At 53.6% G+C, this 24,833-nt stretch overlaps 1 protein-coding gene across 1 annotated transcript; it reads right to left on the minus strand.

The window, feature by feature from the left end:
• Nucleotides 1-5,015: 5,015 nt before the first annotated feature.
• On the minus strand, nucleotides 5,016-22,727 carry Adra1d (adrenoceptor alpha 1D). Its single transcript, XM_076570683.1, has 3 exons — nucleotides 21,498-22,727; nucleotides 5,700-6,313; nucleotides 5,016-5,535 (listed from the first exon to the last, which is right to left on the minus strand). The coding sequence occupies exons 1-2, from the start codon at nucleotides 22,591-22,593 to the stop codon at nucleotides 5,718-5,720; spliced, it is 1,692 nt and encodes a 563-aa protein (XP_076426798.1). The 5' UTR covers nucleotides 22,594-22,727; the 3' UTR covers nucleotides 5,016-5,535; nucleotides 5,700-5,717.
• Between the last annotated feature and the right edge of the window lie 2,106 nt (nucleotides 22,728-24,833).

Here is a 24,833-nt window from a genome sequence, read left to right on the forward strand (position 1 = left end):
CTGCTTCCTGCAGTTCTGACATTGACATCTGGCACCTTGCCACAGGTGGCTGGTTAGTTTCTGGTTTTCTCAGGTCTCTTTCTAAACCCTACATTTGGCCAATCTGAGAAAACGTCCTCGAAGCAGATGCATTCCAGAATAACTCCTTTGTCCCAGGGACTGGTGAGGGGGGCTAACTCTTAGTTTACGACTGTCTGAAGATGAAATAACCCATCATGATGTACAATGAACTTACTCCAACAAAAAGTTAAATAACCGAATACAAGCTTGAAATGCGTTGCAGACAACCAGGGCTGCCTGCCTGATATTTTCTGAGGCTTCTTGCTTGCCAGAACCCTGTTCTGGTCCAGGTAGTTCTACCAAGAAGCAATCAATGATTCCTTTATGTTATCCCAAGACTGAGGCCAGTATGCTTTTCCTTAAAGGTCAAGGGAATAAATTTACATTTTATGAATCAAGAGGCAAAACTGAAGATATTAGATGGTAATATTCACACATTACCATAAAATATTCTTTTGACTTTCCCTCACTTTTAGTTTGTGGGTGTGTGGTGGTTTGAATGAAAATCCCCCCCCCCTTGTTGGAGTAGATGTGACCTCTTTGGAGGAAGTGTGTCACTAGGGATGGGCTTTGAGGTTTCAGAAGCTCTAGCCAGACTCAGTGGCTCACAGTGTCTTCCTGCTGCCTATGGATCCAGATGTAGAACTCTCAGCTACCTCTCCAGCACCACATCTACCTGTGTGCCACTATGGTTCCCGCCGTGACGATAATGGACTAAACCTCTGAAACTGTAAGCCAGCCCCAATTAAATGTTTTCCTTTGCAAGAGTTGCTGCGGTCATGGTGTCTCTCCACAGCAACAGAACCCCTAACTAAGATGGCAGTGCTAAGTCGGGTGGAAGTCTGAATTCGGCTGGCAGAATTTTTGGGCCCCTTTCCTAGACCAGTCCGCCTACTTTCCCAGTCTTTCATGCATGAGTCTACCTCTGGCCATTAAGGGCATGCGTGAGATCGTAGGGGAGCTGTGGTTCTGGATGCTGGATGACTGGAGGCAGGCACTAGCTGTAGCTGCAGTTCCGAGCCGCTCGTTCTCAACCTTGAGCAGCATGCCCTTGGTCACGGCGCAGCAAAGAGGAAAAGCCCTCAGTGAAGATCGTGAAGCAGACAGTGTAAGCTTGGGAGTTCTAGCAGCCCATGTACCCTTTAGCTTGTCAGGTGAGGAAAAACAGCGCCTTTTATCCCGCAGGGAGCGATCAGTGTCTTTAATGCTCACGGCTTCCTTAGCTGGTCCAGTGTGCCGAGAGGTGTCCATATTACCCGCCTTCTCCTCCCACTTTCCGAGCACCTCCCTTCCCCCATGCTGGTGTGCAGATGGCATTTGTCCTCTGTGACCGTTCCTACTCCCACCTGCCTCCCCTGCGGTTAGGTTTGACCCCAAATCAGCCCGTCTGAGCTGGCCAGTGACCCATGATCTCTTCGGCTTGGCTCAAAGGATGAGTGGGACCAATCTGATTCATTCTCAGGGAAAGGAATGAGCAGATGACAGGATGTGGGAAAATGTGCTTGCTGCAGGAGCCGAGGGACCTGAGATGGATCCTGAAACCCACGTAAGAGGTTGAAGGAGAGAACTAACCCCAGAAAGTTATCCTCTGAACACACACACACACACACACACACACACACACAGAGTAAAATTTCATTGGTAGAGGTATGTTATGAAAAGAACAGAAAAGGAATTAGGACTCTTTCTTTGGTTTCTGGCAGGATAGAAAGGAGTGAGCACAGACACCCGGGTGGAGCCAGTTAGTGGGGGAAGAAAGCTGTGCAAACAGGACAGCCTGCGTGCTGGCGAGGCTGCTGTGTATTAACGGGGCAGCCCGCGTGCTGGCGATGCTGCCGGTGTATTAACACGGCAGCCTGAGTGCAGGCGATGCTGCAGGTGTATTAACGGGGCAGCCCGAGTGCTGGCGACGCTGCCGGTGTATTAACGGGGCAGCCCGAGTGCTGGCGATGCTGCAGGTGTATTAACGGGGCAGCCCGAGTGCGGGCGAGGCTGCAGGTGTATTAACGGGGCAGCCCGCGTGCTGGCGATGCTGCCGGTGTATTGTACTTCCAGCCCGTTTCTTTGAGTGCCCAGTTTGTGTGGCTCCGTTTCCTGGACTCCTTATTGGTACACCCTATCCGGATATTGGGGATCGGAGCTAGGGCCTCATGCATGAGAGGCAAGCACTCTACCATGGCCACCCCACTGAGCTGAAGGTCTCATGTCTCCATTCCGAATGCATCCTGCAGTTTTCCTGTGGGTCCTTTCAGACCAGAGTCATTTTAGAATGTAGGTCTCTGCCCTGGTCAGCATCCTCTTAGTGTCCTTGTTCTTGAGGCACAGGTCGGGATGGGGGAAGGGAAGACAGGAAGCCCAGGCTACCAGAGAACAGCACCAAGCTCCGTTCTCAAAGGGCCTACCCCTCAGTGGTTCTCTGTGAGCTATTCCAGGCAGAGAGGCCGAGGACTGATTTAGCCTTGTCGAGCATCTGGATTTGTGCTTCTCTGAAGCCACAAGAAGCAGGGCGGGAGGGGGCCAACTATAAAAAATTCCTTCCAAGTGGACAGACGGTGACCATGTAGTCGGTCCCCTGGGGGTATCAAAGGATGGGAATAGAATCAAGGTCAAGAGGGGTCTGAGGAGTTGGAACTGTGATACAAGGAAGGATGATGGAGATTTCAGACACTTCGCCACGACCTGTCAGCAACTGGAACAGGAGGAACCCGGGGACTGGTTGATGATAGGGGCCTAAAGGGGGAGGGGCTGGTCAACAGGAAGGCGAGTGGAGCATGTGTTACCATAGAAGTGCAGGGCATATCTGCTCTTGGGGACATAAGGACCCTCCGTGCACTGAACACAGGCTGGGCGTGAGTGACCTGAGAGGCTATAAGATACTTGGGGGCTTGTTCAGAGATGGAGATTTGTGAAGAAGATCTTGGCAAGATGTAAAACCAAGAAGTCGGAGAGTGGAGGAGGCAGGGCATGCTCAGCGGCTCTGTAGGAAGGAAACAGACTTGGGGTGTACAGACTTGGGGTGTGCCCGGGAGGTTGACCACACATCTGGAGCTCAAGACAGTCCATGGGAGTCATTTACGTGTAAGTGGTCATTGAGATGTGGAGTGGATGAGATTACGTGGAGAGTTGAGACGAGGAATACAACCCTTGGGAATGTTTAAGGGTAGAGGGGAGCCTTTGGAAGATGGAGAAAGGAAGCAGGGATGAGCAGGAGTTAGTTTCAGCAGACTCTGACTATCAGGAAAGGGGTGGCACCAGAGCAGACGTCATTAACATGGGGTTGAGCCCCGGGAAACTGGAGGTTCTCTGGTGAGTTGCAAAAGCACCTGGGGTCCAAGGAAGAGTGTTGGAAGTAAGGAGAGGTGAGTGGTTAGGCGGCAGCTGGGATCCTGGGGTAGGAGGCAGGAATGAGGCTAAGGATGGGCCTGAGGACTTGGACAAACAGCGGTGTCCTTTAAAGCTTGCGGCAGTCTTTGTCCCAGCTCCTAGAACCATCCTTTCCCCAACCATAGATGTCTTCGGGCCTTCTCCTCTAAGATCACGTGAGGCCCCAAGAAATGGTGCATTCTCCCAGATTTTCCTGACGTCACCTGCAATCCCCCCCCCCCCCCCACTCCGTCACTCTTCCATCCATCCCTCTTGGCCATGAGCCTGTCATGTCCCAGGAGTGAGGTCAGCAGCAGCGCTTTATTAGCTATGAGAACACGATCCCTGGAGGCCTCTGCTGAAGATGATCTCTCTCTGGGCTCTGCAGCCTTCTGCACCTCATTCACACCCCGTTCCTAGTGTGGGGAGCAGCAGTGTGCCCAGGAGATAGGGTCTGAGATGATTATCATGCTTGGCACAAACACTGATCAGGCTGTCAAGTCTATCACCTCCACTCCCACTGGGTGGGCCCCCCAAACCTAAGCAAGTTTATGAAACAAACCTGACTCACTTCTACCCAAGAGGTCAATGCTCAATTACTTGACACTGGGGGCTACTCTCTCACTGATTTCTGACTTCACCCATGTATTCCACCTCTGTGAGAAGATAGCAAAGCCTGTCCCCTAGCTTTAAGAATGTCAGTAGGTACAAAGGGGGCCTTTTTTTTTTTTCTTTTTTTTGAGTATGTAGCATATTCCTAGTACCTGCTGTACCTGCTCCTCTGCACCGGGGTGCTTAGGGGAGGCCAGTTCTGAAACCGGATCCCAGCTTGCTTTGTAAGTCACTTCTTTCTAAGCCCCCTACCATTTCCTTTTCAACCTTGTAAAATTATTGCGGAAGGTTTGGAATTGTGGTGATGCTTGCGGAGGACAGACGCTTTTGGTTCCCAACACCTATCCATGTTGGCGCCGGTACCTGGCTCTTCCAGTTTCAGGGAATTGTTCAGATAGCTGTCCTTCTAAGAGCCCACCGGTCACAGTTATCACACCCATGCGGGTTGGATAAATGTGATTGGTATTCTCTTTTTAGAGACTGAATGGTTTATGACCCCGGGGTGTATGCCTTTACTTGGAGCTGAAGGAATATGCCTCCTAAGTGTGGGTTTTCTCATCGTCCACACACTTGTCTGCATGGGGTGTGTATATCTATCTCTTCCTGTATCGTCTTCCCAGTTACACTGGTAGCCGCTATGTTCCCTGAGACCCTCAGAGCATCACAGATGCATCTAGGGAGGCGGACAAAAAGAAAGTGTGTGCTTATGTGACTTTTAAAAGCCAGCAAAGCCCCAAAGTCTTTTCACCTTGCTGAAAGACCCAAAGGACAGTGACCAAAGGATAGTGACGCCCATGGATGAAGGAGAGAACCAACTCCCAAAATATGTTTCTGACCTCTACAGCACCCCTCTCAAGGGCAGCAACTGTCAGAGAGGCAGTTATGATAAAACTAGCAAGGTGAACATCGACTATCCTGTGGTGGTCTAAGGATTTTAGAAAAAGGAGGCTCTATAGGAATTACAGGCCAAAGATGGACAGTTTGCACAGTCTGAACAAAATATAAGTACTCTTACCAATAAATAGGCTTCAAAATGATAAATAAGGCTCTCCCCTGTCGGCAGCCTGGAATCCCAGTGAGAAGTGATGGGCACAGACAGGCACAATGAATTATGTACAGAGTGTAAACAGTAAGGCCCCGGGGGGGGGGTAATAGTGAGGACTGGGCCAGGTGAAGGGTACATACAGGTTAGGAATGTGGGGAGGGGGCAGTGGGCCTAGGGCGAAAAACAACAGATTTGTATGGCGGGCATCATCCAATATGCCACCAAAGCTTGCAGTATGCGGTTCCTATGGTAGGTCCACTGACTTCCTCCGGGTGGCCGTAGGAGTACCAACTGTCCACTGATCTTTTTCCTGGGAGCAGCAAAGCAAGAATCTGTACCTCTTCCTCCCCAAGGGGTGTGGCCCAGACTTCAGGACCAGCTGACTAAGCAGTTTTCAGACTGGATGAGAAGGGTGAATCCTGCAGTCTTTTCCTTCCAGGAAGAGCTCTGGACACCTACGGCCAGCAGGGGGCGCCATAACTCACCACCTTGGAAGGGCTCCGACCCCAGGTCCAGTTCCTGTTGCTCTGGGGATGGAGCCCCCGTGTGGTCAGAGCCCTGGATCCGGAGGCAGCGTCCCACAATGCACCCCATCCCTGGCTCCAGCACATCCCCCAACCTGGGTTGGTCTCGGTCCTTAAATGTCAGTCTCCCGGAGATTGCTGTAGTCGGCTGGCTCACAGGCAGGGCAGATGACCGCCTCGGCCCCGTCGTGGGGGACGCTTAGAGACACCGCCTCTACCTCCGACCGCAGGGCGCACGCAGTCTCCGCGCGCCGCGCGCCCCCGGAGCGGATCTTGTGGGACAGGCTGGACACCTTCGCGCGCAGCTGGGTCGTGGGTCTCTGCAGCGGCCCGAGCAGTTTCCACTCCCGGAGGGCGGAGGCTGGCTTCCGACGGCCGGAGACCGGAGCCGGCGGCTCGTTCGTGCCTGCGGGGCCCGGGCCCGGGTGTGCAGTGAGGGCCAGGGGGGCTCCCGGGGGTGCGACGCGCAGGCTGGGGGCACAGTCAGGGCGCTGGTCTCCTGTCGAGGCTCGCCAGTGGTGGCCGTAGACGCGCCAGAGGCGGCGGCGGCGGCGGCGGCACTGGCAGCGCAGGAGGCGGAGGAAGGCGCGCTTGAACTCGCGACTGGAGCAGGGGTAGATGAGCGGGTTCACACAGCTGTTGAAGTAGCCCAGCCAGAAGATGACCTTGAAGACGCCCTCTGATGGCTTCAGCTGCGGGAACAGAGAGCCTGCAGGGGACAGAGAGGCGGGTAGTTAACGGATGTGGGTAGCGGGGAGGTTGACAGCTGCCTACCTCAGAAGCTGAGTCACCGGCAGGAGCGCACAAGGGGGCCTTTCTCTGTGAATATAGATGGCGAAAAAGGAGTCATCTTCCTGTTTTCTGAGTCCGACTTGATCGTTATTTGGGCACGGCAACAAATCCTGACCAGAGTGAAACCAAACCACACGCAGCCTCAGTTTCTCCATCTCCAGTCTTCGCTATGGAGCTCAGTTACTGGGGTCTGTGTGGAGGTCTCTTCATGGTCCCCTTCTCCGCAAAGGGCACCTTCTAGAAGACACCAGCACGTCCTGTTCTTGAAGGCGTTGATATGGAAACACAATTCTGCTATAAGTTCCATGAAAATATTTTGACGACTATTTTTTTTTTTTAACAAAATGAGTTGATTTGCCATCTTTTGTACGGTGTTTTATGGCACTCTGTCTCTGTAGTGTTCCCACTGTCTAAGCACAAAGAGAAAGAAGCCTGGAATTAAGGGGTGACCAAAGTTTGCCCATTGCTGGGTACTGTGGAGGAGTGAGAAAGTGGTGCTGGATCTAGGTGACAGTGTGATTACCACTGAAGCTCAGGGCTCAGTGCAGGCCCAGGGACACCTCCCAACCATCCCAGACTCAGCCGGGACAGGACAGGCATGAAGCCAGCGGCTGTAGAATGAACTCTGACACCTCATCTAGGCTCCATAATGGAGGGCCTTGAATGAAGGCTCAGCTTTCACTCTAAGGGTTGTTAGGAACCATGGGTATTTTAAGCGAGTGAGAGATACAACTCAGAATTAAGCTCCAAGAGTGCACTACCCATGCCTGGAAAACTACAGGGATGTGGTGCTGTCGCAGGGTGAGTGGTGATGAAAAGCTTCTGGCATGGCTTTGGGTGGGAGAACAGAACACCAGGCAGATGGGGATGGGTGCTGAGAACCTGTTTCCCACAAACCTTTCTCTTAGGATCCTCAGCACGGACCCTAAGGAAGCCACTCCCAAGGGAAAGGGGTTGAGCGTAAAGGGACCGTACAGAGGCCACTTCCTCACCTGCCTTGCCCTGGGCAGAAGTTGGGGCCAGGTGCTTCATCCTTGACACGGAATGTCAGGAGTGACAATCCTTGACAAACTGTGGTATTTTTTCTCTGTCTTTGATTCCTCCAAATACGGGCAGTGTGCCACCCTCCCCAGGGACAGAGGCACTATGCCCCACTCATTAACCGCCTTGCATATCACCTACTATCCATGTGGAGAAACCAGTTCCTGATGCTAAGAGATGGCAGGAGGAGGCGGGGGCACCACACAGCTCAGCCTTTTACATCTTGCTCATGTCGTCGCCGGCCACTGAAAGTCTCTCTTTTTCTGTGAACTGGAGACAGTAATGCTCCTCTGGATGGAATGTCATGTAGATTCATAAATTTCAGATCTCAATGCTTAGCAGAATTTTAATCCAAACGTGTTGGGCTGGGAGTATAGATCAGTGCTAGACAACTCCTGCAACACTTGAGAGCCCCTGGGTTCAATCCCCAGGACAGGAAGCAAATCAACTAACCAACCCATCCACTCACCCACCCCTGAGATCTTCTTACCACCACCACCACCACCACCACCACCACCACCACCACCACCACCACCACCCCCGCCCCCCTGCTTCCTGTGGCTTTTCAGAGAGGGCATCAGCCCTGGGAAGGGAACCTGCCATCTATATCTAGAGAGTGGTCAGAAACAGTAACTGAACACAGTGGGTTTGTGGGTACTGGGGGCTTGTAAAGTCGGTTTCCCCTGGGAGAGGTGTTATTCTGGAAAATGCCAGAATGACCTTACCCTGCAGGAAGATAGCCCTCAAGAATAGCATCCCTCAATGGCTGCAAAGTCAGGCCAAATGCTGGAAATAACATTCCGACTCAGACTACATAGTCTTTCCTGTTTCGCTGTCGATGACGCACCAGTGGACTATGCTTTCCAGCGGTTGTTGCCAGCCTGGTTTTTCTTCAGATTTGTGACTTGTTTTAGTACTGCCCCAATCTTACTACAAACACTGATTCTTTAATTTATGCACGACTGACTTGTCCAGAGTCTTCCTGGAACGGGGAATTCCTCACACACACGGAGGGGCTGGGATTCAAAGGCAGCCTTCCAGCCCCACCAGTTGCCTTCAGCTTCCCTTGAGGTCTGACTTCGAGTTCCCCCAGAAGCAAGCTCTGGGACAGGGTGCAAGTGCAAATCTTTAGCCTGGGAGGGGAACACCTTGTGTAGGTGCTAACACAGGGGGAAGGATGCCAGTAAGTCAGTTGCTAATATGGGAAACTGAGGCTTAACCCCAAAGGGGTTCTCCGGGTTTCCCCACCAGTGCGGAGGGATGTGGGTATCTACCACTCGTTTCCATCAATCTTCAGCTGCTTTCTTCAGCTATAACTTTTCTCACTTTCTGCCTACTTTTTGGATGGACCACAAGGATGAATGTGCTGCAGAAACCCCCGGGTAAGCGATGCAGGCAGGCACTCAGGAGTGGGCCTGTGCAAACTGAAGGTCCGAGGGAGATGGATGATCCCTCAGCCTCCACCATGACTGGTCCCTACTCTCTTTCTGACCACCGTGTGCTTAGAAAATCCAGGCATCTGTGCTGCAGGTTGCAGATTCCAGGAGCAGCAGGTCTTGGGAGATATTTCCTGTTACGGTCCCAGATGAGGACCCCAGTAGCAGGTGAGCCACAAAGCCCTTCACCCCGCCTCCCCAACACATCATACTCACTTTGAAATGCAGTGGGTACTGATACACCCATAGACTCTCCCCTATGGCACCCCACACGACACCTGTCATCAACTGTTGAGTCCTGAAGCTTTGCCCTGCTTCCTTGTGACTGTGGCCCAGACTACCACCCCTGTCTAACGGCAGCGCCTGCCCCAGCGGTATGTCCACACAGCAGCTGGGGGTCCTTGGCAAGCACAAGCCGGAGCTAGTCTACTCTTGAGTCACAGGCGCTGTACACTGCTCACTGCAGCCTCTCACATCCTCCCTCTCTTTTTCCTTATCGGGAGTGTAACCATTTGCCAGCTCCTTAGATTGTTCCTAGCATCTGCATCCTTCCCTGCTTAGCGGGCACTCACGCTGCCAGCACCCCAGCCTCTTCCTTCACCACCCTCCCATATCCACATTCCTCATCCAGCCAGAACCTAACCTGGGAGCCACAGGATCAAAGCCTGAACACGCGTGAGGCTCTGACCTTGGTTCTGTCCGAGGCTCCGGCTCTTTCTTTCCCCCAGCCCGACTGTCCTAACGTCCCCCTTCCCTCCCATCTCTGTCTCCCCAGCTCTGGGGCTTCATGCTCACACCCCTGTGTGTCCAACCCTCTACACAGGTGCTGGGGATCCAAATTCGGTCCCTGCGCTTGCTTGTTAAGCACTTTATCTGCTGAGCAGTCTCAGCCCTTCAAACAACTTTTGAAAAAAGGTTAACTGATCTTGTTAGTCCCCTGCTTAAAACCCTCCAGCAGCCCCTCTGTTTCCCTAAGGTAATGGGGATGGGGTGGGAGTGGGGGGTGTAATGTGCATAACTCCACCTGCCCCTCCCCTCCCCCACTCTGTGGCGGTGGCGGCTGCGGTCACTGTCTCCCTTGTTGCTCCTCACCCACACCCTCACCCACACCCTCACCCACACCCTCACCCACACCCTCACCCACACCCTCACCCACACCCTCACCCACACGGACCTCAGCTTTCCCCCAGACTCTTCTTCCACCGCCTCTGCAGCAAGGCCGCCCAGACTCTACACCTAACTGGATGTCTCCACTCTGCTTACTTGTCACCTAGCACTATTGTGTTCCAGTGCTGACTGCCTTCTCCAATCCTGCTGGAGTCACAATTCAGCTTCTCTATCCCTCATCCCCTTCCACCCTGGGCCGGTGACTCCAGGACGTGACTTCTGTCTCCTCTGCTTGGCCCCGCTGAAGGAGTCTATCCCACACATCTAACCATGCCTGGCTCCCCTTCTAGCAGGTGGGCCCTCCACCTGGCTCCTGGAGCCTGGTGCCTCTCTTCATCTCATTTTGCTTAGACGGCTGCAGCATCCCCGACAGCCTCCAGCCTCCACCCTCCAATCTGCACACAGCTTCAAGGAGGTTTTTTCTTTAAAATGATTTCTCTTCTTTCCTCTGACCCTTCTCAGTGGCATCCACAGCTCTAAGAACACGCTACAGCTCCGCTAACACAGGGAGACGTAGAGCGACCTTTGTCTTGCCTTCCTCCGAGTTCACGTTTAGCCCCAAGCAGGTCCTTCTATTCAGGCCTCCCTCTCGTTCCTCACCTCTCACCTCCGCTCAGTTTCCATCCATTTGGCTCGGTTGTACCCACTTGCCTTCCGGAAGTCCTGCAAGAGGGTTGTTAGTTCCCCGGAAGGCCCATGTGTTGAAGGCGTGCTCCCCCGTCCACGCAGCTACTGGGAGGTGGTGGAACGGCTAAGAAGTGGGGGACTAGCTAGAGGATTTCAGGTCACTGGGAGTGTGGCTCCTCTTCTGTTTCCCAGCTACTCACTGCTTCCCTGACATGCTGCCTCGCCACATGCCCCAAACAATGGGCCAGCCAATCACAGACTGCAGCCTTCCAAACAGTGACCCAAAAGAAAGCTTTCTCTTTTTCACTGAGCTGTCTCAGGATTCGTCACGGAGACGGCAATGCCGACCAACACCGATGTGGTGTAAGAGGTCTAGCTTAGTGTCCTGCAATGTGGCCACTGCTGGCCAGAAAGGGGCCTGGTCAGCAGGTAAACCCTTCTGGCTGGCCCAGCTGGGCCCATACTGGGGAAGAGAAGGTGGGGTTGGGGGGGGGGCTGGGGAGTGGTGGCCTCTTTGCAGCCTGGTTTATCCCAGCCAGTGTTATTTCCCAAGGAGCAGAAGGGCAGGCTAAGGAGGAGCTGAGAGAGGGACAGGAACAAATAGGCCAAGCCCTGAGGAGGATGGACAGCTCTGAGGCCGAGAGGCAGGCTCTGTGATTAACAGTCTCTTCTGGCATCCCCAGAAAGGAGCATGTCCTTGGCAGGCTGTCAGAATTCACAGCCAGCCCCGAGCAGAAGTTGTAGCTGGCCATGAAGTATCAGACTGTGTCCCCCACCCCCTGCCTTTTGCCCTTCCCCCACTAGTGACCTCTGTCGATAGCATGCTATTCCTGTGGCCGAGAGAGATACTAGGAGCTAAAATTCCGCCATCTTCTGGTCCTCATGCCTCCTCCCACCAGCAGGGTCGGGAGAGAAGGAATGCAAACCCCTGATAACCCCTATGTCCCAGCTCTCCAGCTGGCCATTTAGTGGCTCTTACACTGGTGTTCATTGTCCCTCCTCCCCAGGGGACTCTGGACCTCTGTCCCTTGCACAGCCAGAAAACCTCTCTGATACAGTACTTGAACTGAGGACCTATAAGGAGAACCGTGGTGTGTGTGTGTGTGTGTGTGTGTGTCTTGGGAAATAGATTCTGGGTGGAAGCAAGAGCGTGAGCAAAGGTCCGGAAGCAGCAAGAATCCCTGATACTTTGGAGAAGAAGCCAGGGAGTTCAGAGAGCTGAAGAGGAGAGTGAGTGAGGGGAGCATGAGAAGAAACAAGGCTACTTTGAATTGGAAAGAATCATGGGAGGGCTGTCAGGAAGACGTGACCTGGGTAAGCTCTGGACTCCATATAGATTAAGAGGACATGGCAGGGCATATTGGGGGCATTGCCAGTTTCCTTGGGGAAGGGCCACTGGCAGAGTCTTCTTGCTTGAGATACATCAGGAATGGGTCCGATGTTCTTCTGGGCCCCAGGATTGCCGGCCTCAGGACTGTTGGGCTCCCTGAAGCTGGCAGAGAACCTTGGCCTCCATTATGGGTTGAGGGACATGGAACGGCAGGGCAGCTCTCAGAGTATGTTATGGATATGAACTCCAGGCTCTCCTTCTCTGGATCCCTCTAGCTCTGCCCCGGGTCCTATCATATCATCAACTCTTTTTTATCCTTCTTCCTATCTCCCCACATTCCCACTCTCTTCCCTCCCTTTCCCCCTCTGTAACACTTCCTTAATGATCTGCCCTGCTCCAATCTGTGGCCTCGGACAGTCGGGTGGCTGGGGCTGCACATCTGTCCAGTGGCTCCTGCGCTTAGCCAAACTAGACTTACTCCAAGCAGGAGCCCCTCTGGACTGTGCTGACAGTGCTCCTGGGGCTGTGCAGGATAGAAGCTTCTGCCCAGGACAGAAGGCTCCCCCTGGCAGTGGGCACCATGGATGGGAGTCCCCGTGCTGAGCAGCCTGGACGCCGTCCAATCACAGGGCCAACGTCTGTTCTGGGTCATCAGAGTGAGGAAGGCAAATCTTCCACTTGCCCAGGGCTTAGCTCAGGGACCATGGGCTCTCAGCTTTTGTCTGGCAGAGCCCAGGCCACTCAGGAAGAAGCCATGACCTATGACATGCTCAGGCCTTCCTCATGATGAGCAGTCAGTGCAGAAGGACATCTGACAAAGAGCCTGGGAGATCTGTGTAGGGACCGAGGGTCTGGGTGATATTTAAAACCGAAAATATGGTTCCCGACTGACATCTTACCCTAGCCCAGTCCAGTCTTTCATCCAGGCAAGCAATAACAAGGATGCTGGGGGCCAAAGTGCCTGGGTTCCAATGTCAGACCTTACACCAAGTGAGGTGGGAACTTGGATCATGTTACTCAGCCTCTCTGTGTCAATTTTCTCTCATAGCTGATAGCATTGGCATCGTGGCCCTGTTAGGATGGTCAGCGGCCAGCTCCTGCTAGGAAGGTGATGGTGGCCAGCACAGGGGACCTGTGACATTCATCGGCTGATTTGCTTAGGCAGGGCAGTGGGAATGGGAAAATGAGACAGGCTGAAGAGAGAGATGCTCAGTGGGCAGAGTGGCTGGCTGGGGTGTGGAAGAAGGACTGAGGATAAAGCTCAGGCTGCGAGCACCAGAGGATGCAGAGATGCCTCTTGCCGTGTGGGAAGATGGTAAGTAGCAGAGTCAGGGGAGTGGAAAGGGGAGCCCAGGAAGGGAAGCTGGTACGTCAGGGTGTGGGAGTGCAGCAGATGGAATAAGGGCCCCTGGGCTGTCCAGACCTTCCATGGCTAATGCAAGTAAGCCGGATCGGCACAAGGTAGTCTCACAAGGGCCCAAGCAGAGGGTGAGAGTCAGATGGTGATGTGATGGTGGACACTTCTGCACGGAGGAGGGACCAGAGCTGTCTCTCAGGGACTGCGGAAGGTCAGGGAACATCTTTCCCCTAGATCCCCTAGGGAGACAGCTAGCCAGGACCTGATTTGAGGACTTATGACCTTCATCCCCAGAAGATGATTCATTGTTGTAAGCCACTAAATCAATGGTCATTTGTTACAGCAAGATAGGAAATTAATACGGTTTGAGGGTCTGGAATATGGACCTGAAATTAAACGGGGATCGGGGGGGGGGGGAAGGGCCCCCTAAGGAGGCTGAGGGTACCACCAGAGAAGTGTGCATGCAGGGTAAGACCTGAGGGATGGCGAGAGTCCAGGAGGGAAGGCTGACATAACAGGAGAGGATGAAAGGGCTCCAAAGTACCCTAGAGAGTGACTATGGGGTTGCCATTGGCGACAGCGCCAAAGTGGGAGGGGCTAGGACGGCAAGAGCTACCCTGAGTGGGGCCAGGCACTGCTGGCTGGAAGAGGAGGGCCAATATCAGAATAGTCTTTAAGAAGTAAGTGACAAGGGACGTTTTTACAAGTAGCTATAACGGAGGAAAGCTACCAAGGAGATGGTAGGGTAAGGATGAGGGCAAAGGAGGCCATCCTGCTGAGCGGGGTGGGGGGTGGGGTGGGACGGGACACTTGTTACCACAGCTCTAGACAGAACCGTGTGCTGTGTATAGGAAAGGTGATGGAAGGTATGGAGAGCTGACAGAAGCAGCTCCCTTAGGAAGGAAAGAACTTCGGATAATTAGAGCTGAAGGGAACCTGCAAGGGCTCCCAAGAACACCCGGAGGCTGTCCCTGGGCAGAGGGCTGACTACGTAGAGGTTGATACCTCTTTGGCACGCTCAGCTAAGTAGTTTGTACTGGCTCTTGAGAGCTGACTGCATTCTCAGGAATTTAGTGAACTGGGTGGTTGTGTTTTTCATAACTTGACATTGATTACGTTGAGAATACTTATACCACAGGAATGGGCTGATACTACAAATCAGTCCCATCCCAGAGCCAATGAGAATGTATTCATCAGCACACGGCTGTACCACATGGGAGAACGGTGGGCCCAATTCTGGATTTGAGACTCCCAGCAGTGAGGGGTGAGAGGGAGTTAAAAGTGCTCAGAGCAAATGAAGGGCTAAGTCATGGGATTGGCTGCCTCTCAGGCATGGCAGGCAAAATCGGAGACAGGGAGGTGAGAGCCACACTGAGGCTGAGCTCACCATAATGGGAGCCAAGGAGGGAGGACCGAGCAGATGGACTCAAGACACAGATCCACTGAGGATGCAGGGGTGGGGGATGCAGGTGGGCACAGGGACTCAAGCATGGCTCTAAGAGGACAGAGGAGAGGGAACGTCAGTCTAGCCTGGAGGATGAGGTGCCATCATAGGCCAGCCTCAGTACAATGGTGCCACATGGATGGCTAGACTAGGGATGGAAATGGAGGAGACAGCTTGTGACCCTAATACTCAGGCATCGTTAGTGTTTTGGGGTTTTCTAAAGGTATTGTATTTCTTAGCTCTGTCCTGAACCCGAGCCAGAACTGACGGCAGATATGATAGCGGTGTCGGTCAGCAGCTGAGAGCTCACATTGTGGTATCTTAATTGTCATTTCCCAATAAAAGAGAAATTGCGAATGCCAGGCCTGGGGCTGGAAAGTACAAGCTGAGCCCGAAACTCTCAGTAGACTGAGAGCAAGAACACACTCGGATCCTGAAGGCTTGTCAAAGGGAGACAGTTTGTGGCCAAGCACAAAACCTGTAAGGTACCACACAACAGCACAGATGCCTAGAAACCATGCCGGAGAACAGACGTCTCTTTGGGGCCCTCAGTTTCTGAACAGGAGCTGTTGAAACTTCCATCTGGTATGATCATCAAGTGCTAGGGACCGGCTGTGCAGCATTGTTCCTAAGTTAATAATAGTGTGTGCACAGTTAAGATTTTATTATAAAATGCCGTAATACTCTGATAAAATAGACTGGACTGAAGCAAAACACCGGGCTGTTCTGTGCCACCCAGACCCACGGCATCAGGATATGCAAATACATGGGTTTCTCCACTTCCCTGCCCTGCACAAGTCCGCCGAGCGCCTGCTCTGTGGAAGGTAGGAGCTTACAGATACAGAGCAGGTTTTTGGATTTGCAAACACTAATGTAAGTGTGTGTGCCTTAAGTGTATACCATGATGACAACACTTGCATCTGTCCCCGAGCATCACGGAAAGTTCTAGCACTGGCTTCCAGCTGGCACTCATTGTCTCCACTCTCTCGTGCACACAAAGGTAACCACTGTTTTCATTTCTATCATTGATTAGATTTTGCCGATTTTTGAATGTCATACACATAGTAGAATCATATGGTAAACACACTTTATGCTCCCAAGCTGGCTTACTCCACTCAGCAGAAAGTCCATAAAATTCACTTGTTATTTTTCCTTGCTGTATAGTAGTCTAGTCTATGAACAAATGGTTTATTTCTCCATTCTCCTGCCTGGGCATCATCTCTGGACCCGCTTTCTCATAGACTGCCCATTCCAGGTCTGTCAAGCCTGGGTACCCCACCAACATGGCTACTCTACTGTGCTATGTGGTAAGTGTCCTCAGCTATGATACACATTGAATCCTGACAGCGTGGTGCATTGGAGGAAGGCAACGGACTAAGTCTGAGGGTCAGAGACGTTCTCTGTACCATAAAGACAGGCCAGCGCTATGAAAGAGAGGACCAGTTATGGCTCCCAGATGGCTGGAATACAGTCATGAGGCATGGATGGACTGTGTGGACTTCAGTCAGAGCCTCTGAAGCTGTCCTGGGTGGTGACATTCACAGTGATGGGACTTGAGGTGTAATTCAGCGGTGGAACACATGGCTTGGGTCCAGTCCTCATCACTGCAAAAAATAAAACGGCTGCAGAAGCCAGTGATGCTTGGTGACCTGGTCAGAAACCAGAGAGCTGGAAATGGAAACCCAGGGTCCGTCAGTGTCATCAGAATGGCTAGGGGTGAGGCTGGGTCCTGTATGTGCAGGCTTCAAGGGCAACCCTACTTCTGGGTCTCATTGAGAGGCACTTGCCATGTACATCAAAACCAAATGCAAAAAAAAGGCACTGAGGAGAGGCACGGCCCTTGGAGGCTCCCTGAAGAGAACAGCTGCTCTCCTGCAGTTGGGTGCTCAGGAGGGGCAAGGGTCCCTGTCCCTTGTCTCCCTTGGGCATACAGGGCATACAGGAAAGGCTATCAAACACTCAGACTAGATATCTGGGGCTGAGCAGACTCATGCACCGTGTGCTCCAGGGGCAGAAGTTCTAATCAGTACACTTCCGGCAGGGTACCCTTACATTGGCCATCTTCCATCTTGAAGTTTTCCAGACAAGTCCTAGGTAGTAGTCTGACGGCTGTCCTTGCCCATACACACCACAGTTTAGGATGCTTGTGACCAGCGTCCATTTATATAGTTTCTTATGATTTTTTCCCCCATGGCATCCAGCCCTGTGCCAGCTTGCTTAGGACCAGAGGAAATGTGTCTGTCCTGGGCAGGGATGTCAAGAGTTCTCTTCTCCATAGCTCCCACAGGGTATGTCTGTATTCTTTCCAGTCTGATCTGGAATGCCTCTGAGACTGAACAGGAAGTACTGCCCTGCTCAGGCCCGTCCTGTAAGTGTGCTGTCATGCATGAAACAGACAGAGCAAGAGGGCAGACAGGCCTGTGGCCACTCACCAGGGCAAGGGCTGCAAGTGTCCACACACGGCCCTGGCACCAGCAGCTCCCTGTGCTCCCTGGGGCTGTATGTAGTACCAGACAGGCGATGTCTGAGGTTCCTGTTATGTAGTCTCTGCCTGCCTCCATGCTTGTTCCTCGTGGGGAAGTAAGGCAGACGTAAATGAGATGATCTATAGCTTATGTGGGCCCTTCATGATTTTGTGTGCCTTGCATCTGTCCTTAGGGGGCCTCACAATTCAGAACACCCTATTGTTGGTCTTCCTTTACAGAACATTTGGCTTGACCAAAAGCATATCGCTCTTTTTTTGGGGGGCAGGATCTCACTAAATGGGCTGTTTCAGCCTCCCCAGTGCTCAGGTTATAACTACTATGACCAGCCAGCATGTTGGGGGCTGATAGGCAGCAGTCTATGGCCCTTCGTGGTAGCATTCCTCTGGGATTCCAGACTTTCCTTAACACTCTTGCTAGCCCACACTGATTCTGCTCACCAGCTACATCTCCATTGCAGCTGGGTCTCCTGAACACGGGAGGTGTGAGTGAGGGCACTGTGGCCCCCAGAGAGTGGCCGTGTGGCTCTTTTCATTTCTATAACCATGGCCTTTTGTGGACACACATCGCTTGCTCTTCCCCAGCACCCCCATGTCTGGTGCTTGTCACAGCTGGCACACTCACGTGGACCTGAAGGTTTTCCACCTCTGCAGCTGCGCCTCAGCTGTGCCTCGATGGTCCTCAGCTGCACCTCACTGTTGCTCGGCCGCACCTCAGCTATTCCTCAGCTGCACCTCAGCTGTGCCTCAATGGTCCTCGGCTGCACCTCACTGTTGCTCGGCCGCACCTCAGCTATTCCTCAGCTGCACCTCAGCTGTGCCTCGATGGTCCTCAGCTGCACCTCACTGTTGCTCGGCTGCACTTCAGCTATTCCTCAGCTGCACCTCAGCTGTGCCTCGATGGTCCTCGGCTGTACCTCACTGTTGCTCTGCTGCACCTCAGCTATTCCTTGGCTGCACCTCAGCTGTGCCTCGATGGTCCTCGGCTGTACCTCACTGTTGCTCTGCTGCACCTCAGCTATTCCTTGGCTGCACCTCAGCTGTGCCTCGATGCTCCTCGGCTGCACCGCTCCTCTCCCAGCTGCCTTTCTTCACTTTTCTTTGGTTCTTTCTAAACAGGTACTCCCCTGGCTTCCACCCTTCTCCTGCTACTTCCTGGGAGATGATACCCCACCCTCCCGCAAGCATCCTCATCCCCAACCTCTGTGCTCAAACCCAAGCACCTCCAAGCTAAAGCAGGTTGGCCCCTTGAAGGCTACATCCCCCACCAAGTATTGCAACTCAGAACGTTCGCTCAAGGGCGCCTCTTCCCTCACAAGCCTCCTGGCCCCTATCCCTCCTCAGCAGCCTCCAGGCCACCCTCTCGTTCCCACAGCAGCCTCTACCCTCCTCTTTGCCCTCAGTCTATGTGGGGCAGAGTGGGATGTTCTGTTTCTTTGCTCCGCATCTGTCCTGTTTGTTCATTATTGCCAGCTCCCCAGGATTAAGCTCTGCCAGGAGTTTGAGCTGGTACGCACATCCTAAAGACACAACTTAATAGCTTTGCATATTCATACGCCCATGTAATCCCTTCCTGGAGCCAGATATAGACATCTCTAGGGCTCCTATACCATGTGGGAGCAGCAGCAGAGATGTAGAGGCAGAGGAAGAGCAGCACGTGCCAACAAGCGGCAGAGGTCACAGAGACTTAGAGAGGATCTCCTGGAAGATGATGTGATCTGGACCTCAAGAAACAGTCCTAGTCTTTGGCTGTGTTGCTTTTAACTGTGGAAAAAAAATGAGAAAAACCTAACATTCAGCGGGAGACTGGATCAGCACACCATGCAGTAGTCTCAAATGCACTAATAATGGCCCCACACTGCATGAATCTCAAGGACATAATGTTGGATGAAAAACGCAGACTGAAGAGTGATATGCACAGTGGGTGCAGATTCTGAAGACACACAGAACAATGCTATGCTTTGAAATGAATGTGGATGTTTGTGGTAAGAGTTTCCACAAATACCTGGGAGTGATAAGTGCCGGCATCACCTCTGGGGAGGTCGAGGGGGAGGTGGAGGTGGAGGTAGAGGAGGAAGCGGGGCATTGGGTTCAGCTGTGATCTATTCTGTGCAAGCAGTAAGAGGAAGGAGAGAGGGTAGATACGGCAAGCGCAGCACATGCTCAGTGTGGGTGATCATAGGCCCATGGGTGCTTACTATATCATTATAATATTATTAGGTTAGTCTCTCCTCATTTGCATACTATTCTGTAACAAAAAAGTTTAAAAGAAGTAAAGGACAATGTGAAAAAGGAGGTGGCATTTTCTACCCAGGCTGAGCATTCCCTGTGGGGACTGGTGTGAGGAAGACAGACACAGGAAGGAGAATGAGGTGCCTCTGGACAGGTTCCACAAGGCAAGACCAGAGCAGGGCCATGGGGCTGGGCCTTGGAGAGGGGGTATGCATGTGTGTGTGTATGAACAGACACATAACATCTTTATCCTGGCTATCAATCCCTTCCTGCAACTTTGTTGCTTTCACATTCCCCAACCAATCCCAAAGCAGACTTTGGCTGGATGATTTTCCAGTGGGGGATTTATTCCTTCTCCTGATCTGGGGGAAGCGGGGTGGTCACTGTATGACATTCACGGAAGCCTCAATCACATTCATGCACAGCAATTCCTTGGCTCTCACAACACTTGTCAAGGTCAGAATTATTACTGTCATCCCCATCCTCACTTAAAGAGGAAGAAACAGAGGCCTGAGGCTATATAGCCATCGAGAAGCAGGGTTGGGATTTGAATTCAAGCTGTCTGGTATCAGAGCCTGTGTCCTCAATGAAGAGTGTGATATTGCTCCTTAAATGCCAGGCACCATTCGGGGTGCTGTGGGTTCAGGGATGATGCAGTTGAAAGGAAAAGCCAGAGAGCCAGTGAGGGAGTGAAACACTCATGGGGGGATTTAAGCAGAAACCCACAGGTTGGGAGTTAGCTAAGAGGTTTAGGGGGTGCGCCCTCCAGACACAGGGGAGATCACGTGAGAAGACCAGAGATAGGTACAGGGAAGGAACTTACTCACAGAGGGTGAGGGCCAGGGCGGAGGAAGGAAGCAGTTCCCTGAGTAGCCCCCTTTCAGATGGGAACAGCCTCTGCTGGGGACTCCTGCAGTTCATGCCTGTGGCCCTCACTGTAAATACTAACAGTGACCTGTTTCCGGTGGACAATAATAAATCTGAAGGCTACCCTCTGTAGGCTACAGAAGACAGTTTTGTCCCCAAGAAGAGTGAAATCACCAAGGGGCTTGCAGGAGAGCGACACAACTGAATCAAGATATATAAAAGTCACCGTGGCTGCTGCCTGTGGGAGACTTGCAGAGGATCGGGAGGGAGGGCCATTGTTTCTTCCCTGAGTGAGTCTCACAAGTGCAAGCAGCCAAGGGGAAGGCTGGAGAGGCTCTGCCTGAAGCTGCAGCGGCTGCAGCAGTGAGCAAAGTGACCAGAGCCAAGAGCCTTAGGAACGTTGCCCCTTTCTCCTCTCTGTGCTGGTCAGTCCCTGGGGCCCTGCTCTGGGGCTTTTAGCCTCAAGGGGTGGGAGGAATCCCCTGAGAACAGCTGCCTTTCCCCCAGGACTGCAGGGCCCTTGTAAGGGAACTAGTTCACTCTGTAAGTGCTATCAACCAAGTACCTGTCCACTTGACAGTTTACTAATCCTGTCCTTCCCATCCCCACAGGTCCCCCTCCTCCAACCCCTTCAAGAGGAGATTTCAGCAGGGAAAGCCCACAGGGTTTTCACAGACACCAGAGGGGCCACTGAATGAATGCCGACTGGAAAAAGCAAGGCCTCTGGTGTCTGCTGAGACACAAGGTGACTGGCCTGGGTCTGTCGCTGGTGAATGAATGAGTGCATGTGGGCTCTCCCACTATGTATCTGTTTCCAGAGATGAGTCTATGTGGGGGTCACATACACTACTGCTGGCCACAAATTACAGGGAGATGTTTGCCCAGATTTCCAAGGAGCTAAAGCAAGACCAAGGTTTGAAATGGCTAAAAGGGGTAAGAAAAAAAGAATGAGAAACTTGTAAAAGGAAACTCAGAAGTACCAAGAGACCTCTCCCTCTACAACAGTAATCAACCAGGACAGTCATAAATGTCCACAGACAGGTTGTGGGCCATCTAAGCCTTCCAGGGAGGGACTTGCCAGAAGGGAAGGAAGGGTCTAATGCGAGGGGATCACTCACCCAGCGGCAAGACGAAGAAGAAGGGAAACCAGCACAGGACGAAGACACCCACGACGATGGCCAGCGTCTTGGCAGCCTTCTTTTCCCGAGAAAACTTGAGCAACCTCACCGAGAGCGAGCTGCGCAAGGTGTGGCCCTTACTACTCTGCGTCCCATGGGTTCCTTTGGCGCTAGTGCCTGCGCCTCGACAGTGGATCCTCAGCACCACCTCGGAGGAGGCCTTGCCGGGCTCCCGCTTGATGCCTGCCTCGAGGCTGCGCGTGGTGCTGCGCGCGACCACATACACGCGGCAGTACATGACCACGATCACTGCCATGGGCAGGTAGAAGGAGCACACGGAAGAGAAGACAGCATAGCCCACTTCCTCGGTGATGCCGCAGAAACGCTCATCCGGGGGCACGGGCTCCTTCCAGCCCAGCAGCGGTCCCACAGACACCACCAGGGCCACCGCCCAGAGCAGAGCCAGGATGGCAGCGGCCTTGCGCTCTGTCATAATGGCTGGGTACTTGAGCGAGTGGCGCACGCCCACGTACCGGTCCACAGAGATGGTGCAGAGGCTAAGGATGGAGGCAGTACAGCACAGCACGTCCACCGCGGCCCAGATGTCGCAGAAGGTCCGGCCGAAGGCCCAGAAGCCGAGAACCTCCATAGTGGCTGAGAAGGGCAGCACCGCTGCACTCAGCAGTAGGTCAGCCACCGCCAGGTTCACGATGAAATAATTGGTGACCGTCTGCAGGTGGCGGTTGCAGGCCACCGAGAGGATGACGAGCAGGTTGCCCGCCACAGCGGTGAGGATGAAGGCTGCTAGGAAGACCCCCACTCCTACGCCCTGTGCACTCACCACCAGCCCCCCGACGGCCGCTGAGCCATTCACCTCACCGCCGGGCGCAGCCCCCGGTTCTCCCGTGGAGGTCTGATTGTCCTCGCCGCTGCCGGTTCCCACCACAGCGCCGCCGCCAGTGGCCCCTGGCACACCGCCCACCGCCGGGCCCTCGGGTCCAGCCGTGCCAGCTCCACCGCCCGCGCCGGAGCCCCCAGTGCTACTATTGGAGCGGGGTCCTTCGAAAGTGACGCTCAGGAGGTCGCGGAAAGTCATCTCACGGCGCAGCCGTCGGGGCCCGAGCCCCGGCACAGGGCGAGCAAGTGGCGAGGAGGGGGCCCGCGGGCATCGCCGCAGCGCCGGAGCCCAGCTCCGCGCGCGGGTCCCGTCGGTCCTGCCCAAGTTCCCGCCGCGGAGGGGGCCTCAGGGGAGCGGTGGAGCAGGGGGAGCGGAGGGGAAGCCACGGGGTCGTGAAAGTCCCAGCGGGAACAGTGGCGCGAGGGAACCGGTCTAGCGGTGGCCGCGGAGTCGCAGGGAGGGAAGGGCCGGGGCGGTCGCCCTGCGCCCTTCTCCAAGCGTGTCCAGGGCGAGCGGCGGCTCCGGGAGCGGCAGCGCAGGCGGCGGCCTCTGCAGCGCTTGGGACTCTGCGCGGGGGCGGGACGGAGGAGGGGCGGCCGGGAGGGAGGAGGGGGCGGCCGGTGCGAGCGAGGGCTGAAGCCAGAGAAGGGGCTCTTCGTGGCCAGCGGCTGCGGGCTGGGGGGGAGTCCCCGCCGGCGCCCACGACCGCCCTCTGCCCTAGCTGTCCCCTTGTCCTCTTTTCCTCGGCTCTCCCGGACCCCAATCCTCTTTGCTCTAGCTACGTCTCGCTGCCTCCCTTCCTCTCTTTAGACTCGCGGTCACTCTCTGCTTGCCCTTGCCCTAGCGGAGCATACAAGGTGCGATCCCCGGGGCTCTGGCTCCGGGTTCCTGCCGCCAGAGAGCAGCAAGAGCCTGGGATCTGTAGGTTCAGGGCTGGATGGTTAAACGCTGCTGGAGCGCCTGGATGTGTCTGATGCCCCTCCTCTTTTCTCTGGGGCGACTGGCCAGCCCAGGATCTCAACACCCGCTATGGTGGGATGGTGGCATTGAGACAGCCCTGAAGGATGCTTGTGCTTGGGCTGAATGGGCGTGACTGGCGTGGGGCCAGATGGTGTGGCTATAGGCCCAGGACCTTGGCCACACTCTGAATAATACCAACTTTGGCCCTGTTATTTTCCTCTGCATCAGAGGTAGGAATAAATCTGACTGTAGCTACTCGAAGGACTCGGATCTCCCTCCGGGCAGAGAAGGTCAAGTGCTGGAGGGTGGGAAAGGTTACCATAGGGTGACTAAGGGGGAGGGAGCAGAGTGGTCCGCCTCCACTCTCCAGGCTCCGCCCCTATTGGCCATTGGACCTCCTTGAGCCTCCGTTCCTCCAGCGTGAAATGAGAGTAAAAATCACTTAGGGGAACCTGTGTTAGGGCTGTGTAAACAGTGCCCGCACTTCTCAGATGAGTGGAGAACAGCAGAGCAACATCTGAAGGTGGAAAACCAGAGGGGAGAGGGCATGCGGCACTGCCAGGAAGCAGGGATACAAGGGAAAGAAGTGGGAGAAGAGGAGGAGCCTCCCGTAATAAGACCAGTAGGGAAGGATACAAGATCGTTTTTTTGTGGGAATGTGGGGGCGGTACCTGTGCACGTGCACACATGTACTCTTGCACGTGTGTTTTTTGAAGGGCTGAAGATCAGTTCAAGACCTTGCACATGCTAGGCAACCACTTTACCACTGAGCTACATCCTTGGCCAAGCATGTTAATGCTCCCTGCAGAAGGTCTCTAAAGATGGTCAGACTGGAACAATCAGAAATCTACTTGGGATGTGTCTGGAGTCTGACTCCCTTGACCAGTGGGTTTGGTGGGGGAATGCTTTAGCCATTTCGAGAGAACAAGTCCTTCTGGACAGTGTCTACCCACGTGAAAAGACTAAAACACAAATTTCATGTGAGGGCCATTTTAGGTACAAAAACCTCTGACGTTTGCTTGTAGCAAAGGTAAACCTCAGGGCCCATGTGGCCCAATCTCAGGGAAGCACCCTCTTTAAAAAACAAACAAACAAACAAACAAACAAACAAACAAACAAACAAACATTGGCTGCTTTTCCAGTGGTCCTGAGTTCAATTTCCAGCAACCACATAGTGGCTCAGAATCGACTATAATGGGATCTGATGGCCTCTTCTGTTGTGTAGACCTATAGGAGGACAGAATGCTCGTATACATAAACAACCTTAAACAAGCTCCTCATCATGCTTCCTGAAATCACCTCCCAAACTACTTGGAGTCCCACATTATCACCACTACAATAAGAGAAGAGACAGAGTTCAGCGCCCCAGGACCAAGTGTGCCAGGGACTTAACCCAAGGCAGAATGATCACATTTAGAGAGGCTACCTCTTTAGACCTGCAGGAGGCATTATCGTGGTGGAAATGAAGACTGGAGTGA

Source organism: Peromyscus maniculatus, chromosome 4 (assembly GCF_049852395.1).
Source record: "Peromyscus maniculatus bairdii isolate BWxNUB_F1_BW_parent chromosome 4, HU_Pman_BW_mat_3.1, whole genome shotgun sequence".
Taxonomy (NCBI): Eukaryota; Metazoa; Chordata; class Mammalia; order Rodentia; family Cricetidae; genus Peromyscus; species Peromyscus maniculatus.

Excerpts from the sequence above, each read along its gene's own strand:
- Adra1d (XM_076570683.1), bottom strand. The coding sequence starts at position 22,593 with ATGACTTTCCGCGACCTCCTGAGCGTCACTTTCGAAGGACCCCGCTCC. Across the intron at positions 6,314-21,497 it reads CTTCTTCGTCTTGCCGCTGG|GCTCTCTGTTCCCGCAGCTG; the intron begins GTGAGTGATCCC and ends TGTCCCCTGCAG.